The sequence below is a fragment of the Anopheles aquasalis genome, chromosome 2 (assembly GCF_943734665.1).
Source record: "Anopheles aquasalis chromosome 2, idAnoAquaMG_Q_19, whole genome shotgun sequence".
Lineage (NCBI taxonomy): Eukaryota > Metazoa > Arthropoda > Insecta > Diptera > Culicidae > Anopheles > Anopheles aquasalis.
In genome coordinates this window covers 78,780,647-78,793,146 of record NC_064877.1, presented here as the reverse complement: position 1 = coordinate 78,793,146, position 12,500 = coordinate 78,780,647, and the positions used below count along the sequence as shown (strand labels likewise).

Below are 12,500 nucleotides of genomic sequence, written 5' to 3'. Positions count from 1 at the left end.
TCCCTTCGGTGGACCACCTTTGCCGCCCGGCTTCGCGGTGCCTCCCGGTGCCTTGCCCGCTGCACCAGCGCCACCACCAGCGCTGCTGCCCGGTGGCCCCGGAGCACCACCTGTCGCACCACCCGTTCCACCCGCACCCGGTGGCGGTGGTTTCTTTGACTTATCCGCCATCACGCAGCCACCAGCTTTTGCTCCTCTCGACTAACACTCCTTTTGCCACAGATACTAAGACACTAAGACACCGACACAATTATCTCTAACGGAGCGTCAGGGCGTCACACATGACGTCCATTCCCGGCCAAGATTGATTCCATTTCACGACCGGCTCGGCTCGATGCGGGCCTCACGGACCACACTCCGACCTCAGACACTCGCCAGACACAATCATTGCACTACGAGGCAGACCATCACTGTCGTCGACGAAACAGGAAAGGGCGCCAAATCCGAGAACCGGCTTAGACCACGACGTTTGACCCAGTAGCAGGCTGTCGATGGTGCGGCTTATCGATTTAGACCCCCCCGAAAAAAAGGGCCCCCGGGGACGGGTGATGCAGTGCAACAGATTTGTGGTTTGTTGGTGGCGGGGACCAAAGCGTCCTTGACATGTACCGCACTCGCTGCTGCTGCTGCTGCTGCTGCTGCTGTCGTCGTTGTGGGGCTTTTTGAGGCCAAAAACGTCGCCGCGAATCGATTTTCCCACTCAGTGCGGTGACTGGGATCCGGAAACACCGCAAAACTCACGTCGTGGCCCGCCGTGGCACGTCACGAACAAACACTCGCGGCACTTGTAATTAGTTGTAATCCTATCTACGCCAACACCTTTGGTCTCACTAAACCCTCGGGGACTCGAGTTCGTGCCGTCTGCCTTACAGCTGTTTACTTCATTAAAACTATCTATCTAGCACGATTAGAGGAGTCCTTTGTCCACGTCGGCGTCGGTGGACCGTGGGTTTCTTGTTGAGGTCCAGTTCAGACCCACGAGGCGCCCTCGTTCTCGTCTTCGGTGCGGTTCGGGACGCAGAACGCGAACGAAGCGACCTTTCTCTTGCACAATCTCAACCGAAATAAGCAAGGCAGGCAGTCGGTCGGTCGGCCACGACACGGATCGCCCACCCACTGGCCGCCATCTCATTAACACACTTTCGGACACGGAATCAACCGTCCATGGACGGGGCTCGATGATGGACGCGATGTACACCGCGAGCACGATTGCTCCAGGACCTCTCTACTGTTCATCGTCGTCATCCAAGTCTTGGACGGTTACTTGGATGATTCTTCGTTTGATGGAGACCTCCTTTTTTCGATGGATCCTGGGACCTCAACCTGAACGACACACAGACACACACGCAGACACGGGAAGGAACTTATGTAACAATCCGACAGGACTCGCAGTAGAACACGCCGGGCGTTCAGGGAGTTGGTCACTTGGGCCTGACCATACCGAACATTCGGCGAGATGTTGGTCAAACTCCAATGGGACCTCTCTCTCTTGCTTTTGCTCTCTCTCTTCGACTGGCTTCTGACCTCCGTTGAGCTGGTCTCACGTGGTCCTTTGGCTCTGGCCTGTCCTGGGAACCGTTCGCTTCAACGTCTGGCACTGTTCTGTTCGCGGCACCGAGCACCGTGTACCCCGTGGTGAAGTTCACAGCGAAACACACGATTTCGCGTTCCCCTCTCTCCACTCCACTCGTTTCCCCCGTGGTTCTGGGCCTGGCCACCTTTCCGGTTGTGGGTTGTAAAGCCGAATGATGGAATGATGGAGCCTTTTCAGCATGTAGCCGACCGACCGCTTCGTATATGTACTGTGGCCACCGTTCGGGCCGTGGCACGTTCCGCACATATAGCACCCCGTCCACGACCTCCACGACCAACACAACCACGAACGTACGCCACGCAGGAAGTGCCCCGGCTCCTCCTCCCTTCGCATCCGGCGCGGCATTTTCTTTATGACGCTCGTCACCGCGACCAGCGCGTTGCCAGGGTGAGGTCGCCAGGGTCCCCGTGGCCGTGGTTCGTGTAACGAAATGTGACTCCCGAACACACTCTCCTTGCGACCCCTTTTGGGTGGAAAACCACAATCTTGGCGTTGGTGGAGAGCACGCGTTGTTTTTCGCGTCCAAACAAGACGTAGGTGTGCGTGTCTGTGTGCGTAGAGACCACAAGCATGGGGTAGAGGCCACGGATCTGGTCGAATCCTCGCGGGAACATAAGATTGGCAACGGTGGTTGAGGCTAGGACATCAAGACTTACTTGGATGTCGTCGTCATCGTGGTCGCGGTCGTCAATGTTGTTGTCCCTGTCCTTTGTTGCCTTCGTTGGCGCCATACTAGTTGGTTAGCAACCACGGCTGGCTGACTGCGTGGCCGAATTTCTTTCTTCACTTCCGGTTTTTCGATTGCTGGCTGCACTCTTTAGCACGTGCCTCTTTCGATGGTTAGCGAGGATTATTGCTGCTGTGGAATGTCCTCAGTGTTCCACTCAGGATACAAATTACCTCAGAATGCACCTAATTTTAACGTAATTTTGAGATGTTTTTAATACATTTATTGTTTTTTATTTGTTGACTAAATTTTGATTATATTACTGCCAAGATTGTGTTTGGTTGGATGCTTAATATTAAAATTTCCTTAGACATCCTTCGCAACTGGTTGAATCATTTGCATGTTATGTTACCTTTATGCTTTTAGTAATTTATTTTCTCATCTTTCAATCTTTGTATCTAGTTTATGGAATATTACCTTGAACGAAGCAATGTTTACGTCCATTTTTAATAAGCTTATTCTTTGATGCATGTTTTACAGACTTTACTTTCTTGTTTAGTTCCTTTTGTTCCAAATTTTCCAAAAAAAAATCTACCAATCACTTTACAGGTCAAACGTCGTCACAAGACGATTCTATCGAGCTCACCCGAAAACGCGAACACATTCCGACAACGATGCGGAGGTCAACGAAGCGGAAGCTCACCCCCATAAATTGGCGGAATGCCGTTACGTCCTTATCTAGTCCAGCCGCGGGCACCGCCGCAAGGTGTTGCAGTTGCAGCGCCAACAGACGAGCCCCCGAGAAACACACCCACACCCACCCACAGCCGATAGTTTGTTTTTTGATGCATTTGGATGGCAACATGGGCCCCCGACCCGAATTCCGTCACGTGCGGGTGGTGTGGCGGTATCTCCACCTCTCTCTCTCTCTCTCTCTCTCTCGTATGGGTCCGGCCACCGACCAACCGACCAACCGACCGACATGTTCGGCGTGTGATGCGGGGGTTCTAATTTGCATAATCGATTCGCCATCATTCGCCAAGCCCCTTCTTTCCCAGGGTTCATTGAGCGTATATTTGCAGACATTCAACGTCGGCGATGTGATGTGTATGTGCCAGAGCCCATCGAGAAAAGGGGTAACACTGTTGATGGGATGAGGATAGTGGAAGGACTGGAATTCCACCCTAAAAATCTAAACAATACAGTGGCTTGCATTTTGGGAACTTTGAGCGTCTTCGCCGATTGAAACCGCGTAATCGAATCGAACGATCAGAACCCATAACAGCTCTTCGATTTACTACGAACGCTCTCCTTCGTTCGCCTTGATTTACGCGTCGTCATACTTTCTTCATTAGTCCTGTCTCTTTCAACATTCTCTACGAACGTCTTCAAGCTCCTGCTTTGAAGTACAACCGAAAGGGTCTTCCTTTCGCACTCTCGGGCACGAGTTTATATATTTTTGTTTAATCGAACATAAAGACCGGCATGGCCGTGGCCGGTTCACGTGCACTCCCCCCTCGGTTAACCTCAATTTTGTGACGTAGCCAGTCCGCTCGAGGAGGGTGAAAGTGTTTTGTTGTTATGCGTATCGCGTGGAAATTGTTTGTCAAAATATGTTTACAATCACGGTTACCATATCCTGCGCTGGCGCCCATGACGCCGCACCGCGTTACTATCTCTGCCGAGCATTATGCTCCCCGGTATGCATGGGGGGAATCGTAAATGCCCCTGTTCCGCCACTTCCGTTACGACGAAACGTAACCTAGTGACGGTTATAGGTCCTAGGGGCTATCGAGCATGCAAGTGAAGAGTGAAGAGAAGGGAATTCCCATACAGAGCGTTACACAAACTGCTTACGATGTCTTTGACAAGATGTCAGGTAAAGCAAGTGAGGGCAGTCTGGACATTTTGATGTACAATCATGTTCAACAGGAAGTAAGTTGGTTTTTTAAAGATGTAAGCATGTAGCAATGCTTGACTCAATGTTCATCAGTCGTTCATAAATACACAAAAAAAAAATTACCCAAGATCCAGCATACAAACGACGGCTTAGTTTATAATGGAATTAATTAAAGATTATGTCGACATATTTGTAGAGACGAAAAGGATCATTAAACTTAAACTGTTGCAGATTTAAGCTTAAGATTTAGCTTAGGCTAAGCGTTTAGATTTTAAAATAATTTTAGATTAACCTTTTTATGCAGTTTATTGGTTTAAAAAAAAAGAAACGATAAGGAGAGTGGCGAGTCACCGACGCGCTCTCAAATTTGGTTTTCCACAATGGTTGTCAAACTGCCTCCTTCACGAATATCACGCGCACGATTCAGCCAGTGCGAGCGATATCTTCTTCTCTCATACACCAGATATCCCAAAACGCACACCACGGCCACGACTAGTACCAGCATCGCTGTGATGATTAAACCATGGCCACCATCACCGCGCGGCTCTTCGTTCCCACGCTGAGCTTGTATTTGCGGTTTTGCAAGATAGAGACCGGTCGTGTCCGAGTTGACGATGTTTCCAATCCACTGTTCCATCCGTTTGTCCAGTATCGTGAGCTTCGCACCGATCTCCTTCGCCATCTCGAGCGCCTTATCCACTTTGAACGACTGCTCGTAGATGCTGAACTCTAACTTTTTCGCAGTGAGCTCCTGCTTATCGAGCGTCAAATTGTTAACGCTCTCTATCATGCGCTTCAGCTCTTCGCTGCTGTAAGAAGAATCGTTGGTACGATTGGATAGCTGCGTGAGCTCCAGCTTGAGCTGTGATTCGCGAAGTGCATTGAGATTTGCTTGCAGCAGAAATTGTTGCTTCGTCAAATCGAACAGCGCTGCCTCGAGACGGGACGTTTGGTTGATCGATCTGGAGTGATCATCTCCGTAACGTTTCACATCCGCCATTATGCTCTGGAACAGTTCTGTAAGAGCGACATCGTCCGATCTTCCACTCTCGTTGTACGCAGTGTGAAGCTCCTCAATCGTGGCCGTCCAATTACGGGTCTTGTGTTTATCATCCAGACAGCTAATGCCTTTCACGTTCGGTTGATCGGGCTGTGCTTTCAGTCTAGTTTCTTTGAAAATCTTTATCGATTGTGCACTACAGGAGCGCACAAGTTTGGTCAGATACGTACAGTTCCAGTCATTTCCGGCGATACCGAGCACCGTCAGCTGAGGGAAATGCGTTTTCATCTGCTCGTAGTCGATTGACTTTAACCGATTGCCATCCAGGTAGAGGGTTTCCAGCTTGGTGCAGGAAGTTAAAATATCCAAATCCAACTCCGCCAGCTCGTTAAATGCCAAATCGAGCCACTCCAGCTGCTCCTGGTGGCCAAACATGCCATGGCGTAGGTTCGCAATGTAGGTCTGCTCCAAACCAAGATTCTTTAACTGCGTGAAAGTTGCAAAACTGCTCAAGTTCAGTGGATTCAACGGGTTGACGCCAAGATATAAGGTGTGCAGTTGGCGAAACGGCGCAATAGATTCGAGCGATGAAACCGAATTGTTCGTTATGTCCAGTGTATGTAGCTGTGGCACGGAAGCATCATCGATCACAACTTCTGAGAGCTTGTTATGCGAACAATAGAGTTCTTCAACCGCCGGCGATATCTGCAGCTCAGTCAGCAGGTTGTTGATCACTTTCAGCTTTCTTACAATAGCATTTGGAAGGCTGAGCTGTTTAAGAATGTTTTTGTTCAATATAAGCTCATCTAGATTGACACCAACTGCCTCGTCAGTGTTCCAGAAGGCTTCTTCCGTAACGTTCGATAGCTGATTGTTTTGCAAATGAATTTCTCGAAGAGCTTCGTTTTGAGTGAACAATCCTTTCCCCAGTTCACGCAACTGATTGTTCGCCAGAACAACACCCTCGAGTGCAGATAGCGACGCAAATAAGCGCCCATCTAGAACTTGTAGAGTATTGCTTCCCAATAGTAGCAGCTTCAGCATGTTCAGCGAGTCGAAAGCCCGCTCCTCGATAACGCTGATGTTGTTTGCGGTTAGGTTGAGCGTAAGCAGCTGATTGGCACCCTCGAAGGCAAAGTTCTTCAATTCCGCTATACGGTTGTGGGACAGATCCAGCACTAGCAGTTGAGCTGCACTCTCCAGGCTGTAGCGAGAAATTTGTTGAATGCCACAGTCACTGAGCACTACCTGTTGCGCGTGGAACGTTTGGAAAAGCTTCCTTGGAATATCTTCCATTTGCGACGAGTGAAAGTAGATAAAATGCTTATATCCTTCCCTGTACCTGCATGTCAAGGCATAGTTTGAAGATTGCGTTATGACCACATTGGTAAAATTAGCACTCTGGGTGTAATCCGGGTTATCGCATTCGAACGTCTTTCCCTTAACTGCTGGAGTTAAGAAGCCAGTGTACCTTCAACGAGTAGAACATAGGATAATCATCAATTACACAACACTTCAACTACATATTGGCAGCAATTTGAAAGCAAAACTATACTCACAGAACACCGAAGACGATAAGAAACTTTGCACGCATGTTGACTGGCACAACGGGCGACTATAACTGATCTCCGCTAGCTTCTCGAACGAACTGAGTTTCAAGTGGAAAAGAAATTGTTCAAGACTCATTCAGCTCTGGTAGTGTGGTGCGTTTGACATGCAGATAAGCGTTATGATACGCGATTTCCTGTGGTTAAGTCCAGCTGCAGACTGTTGCGTAGCCACGAAATGATATACAATCAAACATAAACCAGAGCGCATCGTCTTTTGTGTTGGTTCAGATAAAGATTGCAGTCCATGAAATCAATGCGGATTTATTGCAAACACTAACGAGTCTATACACTCAAAAGTCCATCCAGATAGGGCCAGCTTATCGGTGCATACGCGATGTAGCACCGAGTGTCTTATCGTGAATCATCGATAAACCAAAGATAAGCCATCGCAATGTCTGCCTGTGCCTCTCTCTCTCCTGTGGAAGCCAAGTTAATCCCGTTGTTGGTCACAATATAATAATCGAAACCCAGACTCAAACCGATCGTTCATGAATAAAAGAAACCAACAATGTGTGCTCCACACTTCACCCTCATGACCTCAATTCGCGCGACAAGCGCCGCATCGCCATGTGAAGACGCTTTTCTTGGCGCGAAACGCGAATCCTTCGCATACCCTAGCACAACGCTATACGCTACTGAGGCGCGATAACGATAACGATGACGCTGGCATAACATTGCCATGGTTTCCGGGGGGGGGGGGGGGGGGGGGGGTTGAACCCTGGGACCCCAAAGAATGCGCGCAAAAACCGGGAATGGAGAGCGAGTGAATAAAACATTCAAATCATCGCACATTGTACCAGCACGCACCGCCAATTCTTCCGGTTTTTTCGGTGGTTTTTCCCCCCATTGATCGCGCTAAAAGGGGGGAAATCCGATGCTCCATTCCACTCAGCCACCATCGAGCATACCCGATGAGTTGTCATGAATAGCGTTCTCGAACGCGCACGATTGAAGAGTGATTTCACGACGATTATCGTTCTATTAGCTCTCTCTTTTTCCCTTCTCTTTCAAGGAGGAGGATAGAAAATGGGAAGTTTGATCGTTTGACTGTTTACTATCCGTCAGCGACCCCGTTGCCCCTGGGGAGGACCCACTCGCGGACCCGATCGGTTCGGTTCGGTCCTGTCTCCTTGTTGGCCAGGGCACCAACTAAAGGTTATCTTTTGGCGAAGTCGCAAATCATATTTTAAAGCAGACAAATAGCACCAGATAATCTGGTGCCGTGGTCTAGACATACTTTATGGTGAATTTATGCGGAGTCGTTGTTTTCGGTTCCCCCCGGGGGTAGAAGATGCTCTATTTATTTATCTTTGGCACCTGACTGTTAGCATAACTCTCGGTGGTACCTGCTTCCATTCTTTTTTATGACAACCAGCTTCCAGCTGCATCGTTTTTTTATGATTTTTAACGAACCTCCTGGAGCGAACTGTAACGGGGGTAAGGACGCCCGCAAGGGATCGGTGCGCCCTTTACCTTCTCAACGGACGCTCATTGCCAAGGGCGCTGTTGAAGTGACGCGATTGCTAGAGGTCATCGTTACAGACCTGTTTGAGGGCCTTGTAACCGCCGCTTACATCGCAAACCAGCTACGCAGCCGGCTGTACTGCTACTACTGTTTCAAACAACGCATGCAAAACGATCGCCGCACCAGCACCACCACGCAAACGTTGTACGAACCGAAGCCAAATAAACAATCCGCGATAGACCGGCGGCGGCGCGCGGTCATTAAGCAATCGGCGACCTCAGCTGTTTGCTCCTTATCGGTGACCGATAGCGCCCCCAGACACTCTGGCACAAGCAACTCGGGACGCAGTATGTCAGTCAGTCCGTTTTTTTGTTGGTTTAAACCCCAAACCGAACCGATCTAGCAGACGCTTATCAACTTCAAACCCAAAGAACCGAGAAAGATGGATGCCCCGATGAGTTAATTTTAAACCGACAACCGAACCTTGCGTTTCGAGCCTTCGGTCTCGGTTTTTATGGCCCGAAATGTGTTGCGTTGAACGCCGGCCGGCCTAGCTGGCCGGCCGGGTGAGTGATAAGCCCTCGCGCCATCGCGCGGTAATGACATATGGGATGCAATTCCCGCACGAGCCTGCCGGAAGACGATTGTAGTCGTTGTGCTGACGGCCGCAGTGGTCGGCCACCGAGGTTCATACCACGGTATCGCTAGTTCGTGGCGTTAGTCGATGAGTGGAAGCTGTAGCGTCTAGATCGTGAAGTAGTAGATCGCACACCGTACGTTCAGTTGTTTTGTTGTCATTTCGTGTCTGTGACCTTCCTTATCCCTCCCTCCACGAACGACCATGGCATTGCGATTGGCGGCCTCTTTTTATAACCCTTCGGGGTACGGGCGAGCAGTAAGATGGTCTAGCAGGTAAGCGAAAAGCTTCGCTCAGCATCGCATCTTATCAATCTTCTTATCAACAAAAAGGGTGGCTTGGAGGGTAGTATTACGTGTAATGTTTTGGTGCGTGAGTGAGTGAGATCTTTGCGCTGCTCTAATCATCACGAGTAATGATCCCGCGACCGCGAACGAACAGTGACAAGCGTGCCAGCAGTGATTGTTGCAAATGAATGATAATATGATAATGATGGTGATCGCTTGAGGAGTAAGAAACACGCGAGATCGGTATCGCTCATTAAGCGGCGTGATTGGAGTGATTGAGTTGTTAGACTGAACAAGATGACATGCATATCGGATCTGCACACGATCGCAAAGTGGTTTACTGGTGTATCTTAGATCGGAGATTAATGTCATTCAAAAAAAGGGATCGATCACGTTTAAAATGGCACAAAGCATCATGTGAATTCGTTATAATATTGCTAGAATGTAGATTAATATTGAGAAAAGTAGAGACAGAGTGCATTTTTGTGGAACCACTTGCAATGATTACACTTCTTTCATTTGTTCTAGACTGGACCATAAACGATCCCTTCCCTATCGCACCGATACACTACTTTGTTGTAATGTTTGTTATCAGACTCTTGTTTATGGCAAACAGAGATTGTAAATATCATTCAATCATTCCTTAGCGCGTCTTTCGTTTCTGTATCCTGTTCTCGAGTGCTCCTTTATGAGCCACAATGACCTTGCCACAATTTTCAAAGAATGAGTCTCCATAAATAACGGGCAATAAATTTATTTACTCCACTTATTTGTTCAATTCATGCTTCGAAGAAGCTTCTCAAAGGTAGAGTTTGCTCTAAATTCCCAAAGAAAGCACATGATATCGTCATAAAATCTTAAAATCTCGAACCATTGATTCATTTATTTACTTGAACGTCTTGAACGAACGAACTCAAAGCATCCATAAAGACGGCTAACGGCTAATGATTCACATAAACACCACATTCCCCCGGTCACAGATGTCTGCAGACGATTCGCTACCAATCGACCGAACACCGGCAGTGCACCGACGGCGGCGATCAGCATGAACGGCGCCAGAGCTACGTGCACCACATCGGCAGCAAACCGCTCGTCTATCGGAACGTCGGTCAGCATCTTCGCATCGCCGCGGAACGTTTCCCAAACATCGATGCGGTCGTATCCTGTCACGAAAGCACCCGGCTTTCATTCTCGGCCGTCCTGGACAAGGTACCTCAAAGCGACAGTCAGGCAATGGAGCGACACACGGCACATAAACCGCTCAGCGCGGTTGGGCCCCGGTGCCACTTGAGCTAATTAGGAGCTAATTAGGAACTGTCAGTTGATGCCGCCACCATCGGTGTGTCGCGACGGCATTTGCTTAAGACGGTGGCGCTAGGTGCGCGTCTGATCCTCTCTCTCTCTGTCTCTCTCCGGCTACTCTCACAGGTAGATCGACTTGCAGCAGCATTCTATCAGCTTGGGCTCGAGAAGGGCGATCGCGTTGCTATCTGGGCACCGAACGGGATCCTTTTTTACCTCGCCAACCTGGCGGCCGCCCGTGCCGGTATGATCTCGGTAAGTTGGAAGCGTTGGAATTGTCTGAAGAATCGTCGAAGGGCTTTCTATGCTCGCATGTTCGATACAATCCAATCGACGTACGGTCCGATAGCCGTGTACACATCCGGATACGTCTCAATGCATCGCTTCGGCCCAAACGATAGCAATCCGTACAGAACGTACCGTTCGCTCGGTCCAACGAGCTGCAACGATTGCAATGGAGTCCCGGCCATGTTGAAGTAACAGCTCGCCGACTCGGGATTGATGCGTCCGATACAAATCTGGCCATAAGTTTTCTCCAGCGGCACATCCTGATCGTTGTACGCATCTTGGCAGGCGACGGAATCGATCGGACTGGGAAAGCTACGCTGCATCACCGTCGAACTGGAGCGCGATAACCATCCCGTTCGGATGTAGTACGAAGGTTTGTGGCTTTTCAGTGCAGTGGAGAAAGGCAAACAAATTGGCTTAATGTTGTCTGCAAGAGAGAAGAAGTGTTTAAGAGAGTGAACAATGAACTGCAGCGGTTCCAGTTCCTCAAGAACTTACCCTGATTCACGTTCGCTTCCCACTGAAGCCGCAGCAACGCGAGATCATTCGCAAACGCTGGACTATTGAAGCCAGGCATAATGGTTATCTGCTCGATACTGATTCTCTGCGCCGGCGATTGGCATTGTTGTCTACCATCGACCGTCTCACAATCTGGATCCGTTCCCAAGTTGTAATCCCCAAGCCGGACGGCAATTCTGCACAAAGAAAGCACGCAATTAGATACCGAGAATGATAACTCACTCAAGAACAACCTTCTGCTTACATCCGGTACACATTGGAGGGAAGCGAAACACACTGTGCCGCCGTCAACACGTAGCGCCGACTGATCAGTGTCACCTGACAGAGGTCACGCAGCGCGCCGGTGCTGAGCTGCTGATACTCAATCACACCCAACCACGGATAACCCTGGAAAACCGGTTTCGCATCTTCGGCCGTACTCGGATAGTTGTTTGCGCCACAGATATCCAGCGCCAACAGTTGCTGCCGATCGATTACGGTGGGTGAATAGGCGGAGTTCTGCGTTCCGGCCGTATACCGGTTGATCCAATCCAGGTACATCGCCACATCGGTAAACCCGGCATAATCCGCCGACTGACAGTTCTGGCCACTGAACGACACAACCCCTCGCACGTACCACCGGCCCTCGATCTCAAAGTACATCCCACCACCACTGTCACCCCCGCATACGGTCGTCCCATTGCGAAAGCCAGCGCAGAAAATGAAGCGCGTCAGAACGCGACCAAACAGATCACGATTACTGTCGAGACAGGTTTGCGTATCGACGATCGGCATGTACGCGACACGCAGCTGATCCGCGATGGAACCAACCTCCGTGATACCGAACCCAACGACGGAACCGACACGCCCGATCAACGGTGCAATCGCTGTGTTCGAACGATCCCACAGGCAGATCGGTTGCACGTATTCCGTGAACTGCATGTTGGTGGCGAGTTTGATCAGCGCGATATCATTCCGCACCGCACTGGCACTGTACTCCTCGTGGACGATTATTTGACCGGCCTGGTGTTCCTGGGTGTGCTTTTCGGCCGCGTAGAGGAACGTACGGCCAACCTGCACCGACAACCGATCGACGGTGATGATGCCATCCCTTAGACTGACGCAATGAGCCGCTGGAATACGAGAAGATGAAGGAGCAGGAGGTGTAATTGGTAGCCTCTAGTTGCCAAAAGTGTGGCCCGTTACTTACCCGTTAAGATCGTGTTCTCGTTGATGATCGTACCACCGCACT

The 12,500-nt window shown here is 49.8% G+C and overlaps 2 protein-coding genes across 2 annotated transcripts in view; one reads left to right on the top strand and one right to left on the bottom strand.

Annotated features, from left to right (window-relative positions):
- Positions 1-4,492: 4,492 nt before the first annotated feature.
- On the bottom strand, positions 4,493-6,826 carry LOC126578708 (P-granule-associated novel protein 1-like). The gene is made up of 2 exons (XM_050241556.1): positions 6,721-6,826; positions 4,493-6,632 (listed from the first exon to the last, which is right to left on the bottom strand). The coding sequence occupies exons 1-2, from the start codon at positions 6,753-6,755 to the stop codon at positions 4,523-4,525; spliced, it is 2,145 nt and encodes a 714-aa protein (XP_050097513.1). The 5' UTR covers positions 6,756-6,826; the 3' UTR covers positions 4,493-4,522.
- Positions 6,827-8,938: 2,112 nt separating this feature from the next.
- LOC126572200 (medium-chain acyl-CoA ligase ACSF2, mitochondrial) overlaps positions 8,939-12,500 on the top strand; it is a 5,678-nt gene continuing 2,116 nt past the window's right edge. The window contains exons 1-3 of the mRNA XM_050231313.1: positions 8,939-9,148; positions 10,141-10,369; positions 10,589-10,717. Coding sequence (XP_050087270.1) covers positions 9,078-9,148; positions 10,141-10,369; positions 10,589-10,717 — 429 coding nt within the window. The 5' untranslated portion in view covers positions 8,939-9,077. The remainder of the gene's footprint in view (positions 9,149-10,140; positions 10,370-10,588; positions 10,718-12,500) is intronic.

What these genes read in the sequence shown, in the direction of transcription:
- LOC126578708 (XM_050241556.1), bottom strand. Translation starts at nt 6,755, where the DNA reads ATGCGTGCAAAGTTTCTTATCGTCTTCGGTGTTCT. An exon ending in CTTATCGTCTTCGGTGTTCT is followed by an intron (nt 6,633 to 6,720) that starts GTGAGTATAGTT and finishes TACTCGTTGAAG; the next exon opens with GTACACTGGCTTCTTAACTC.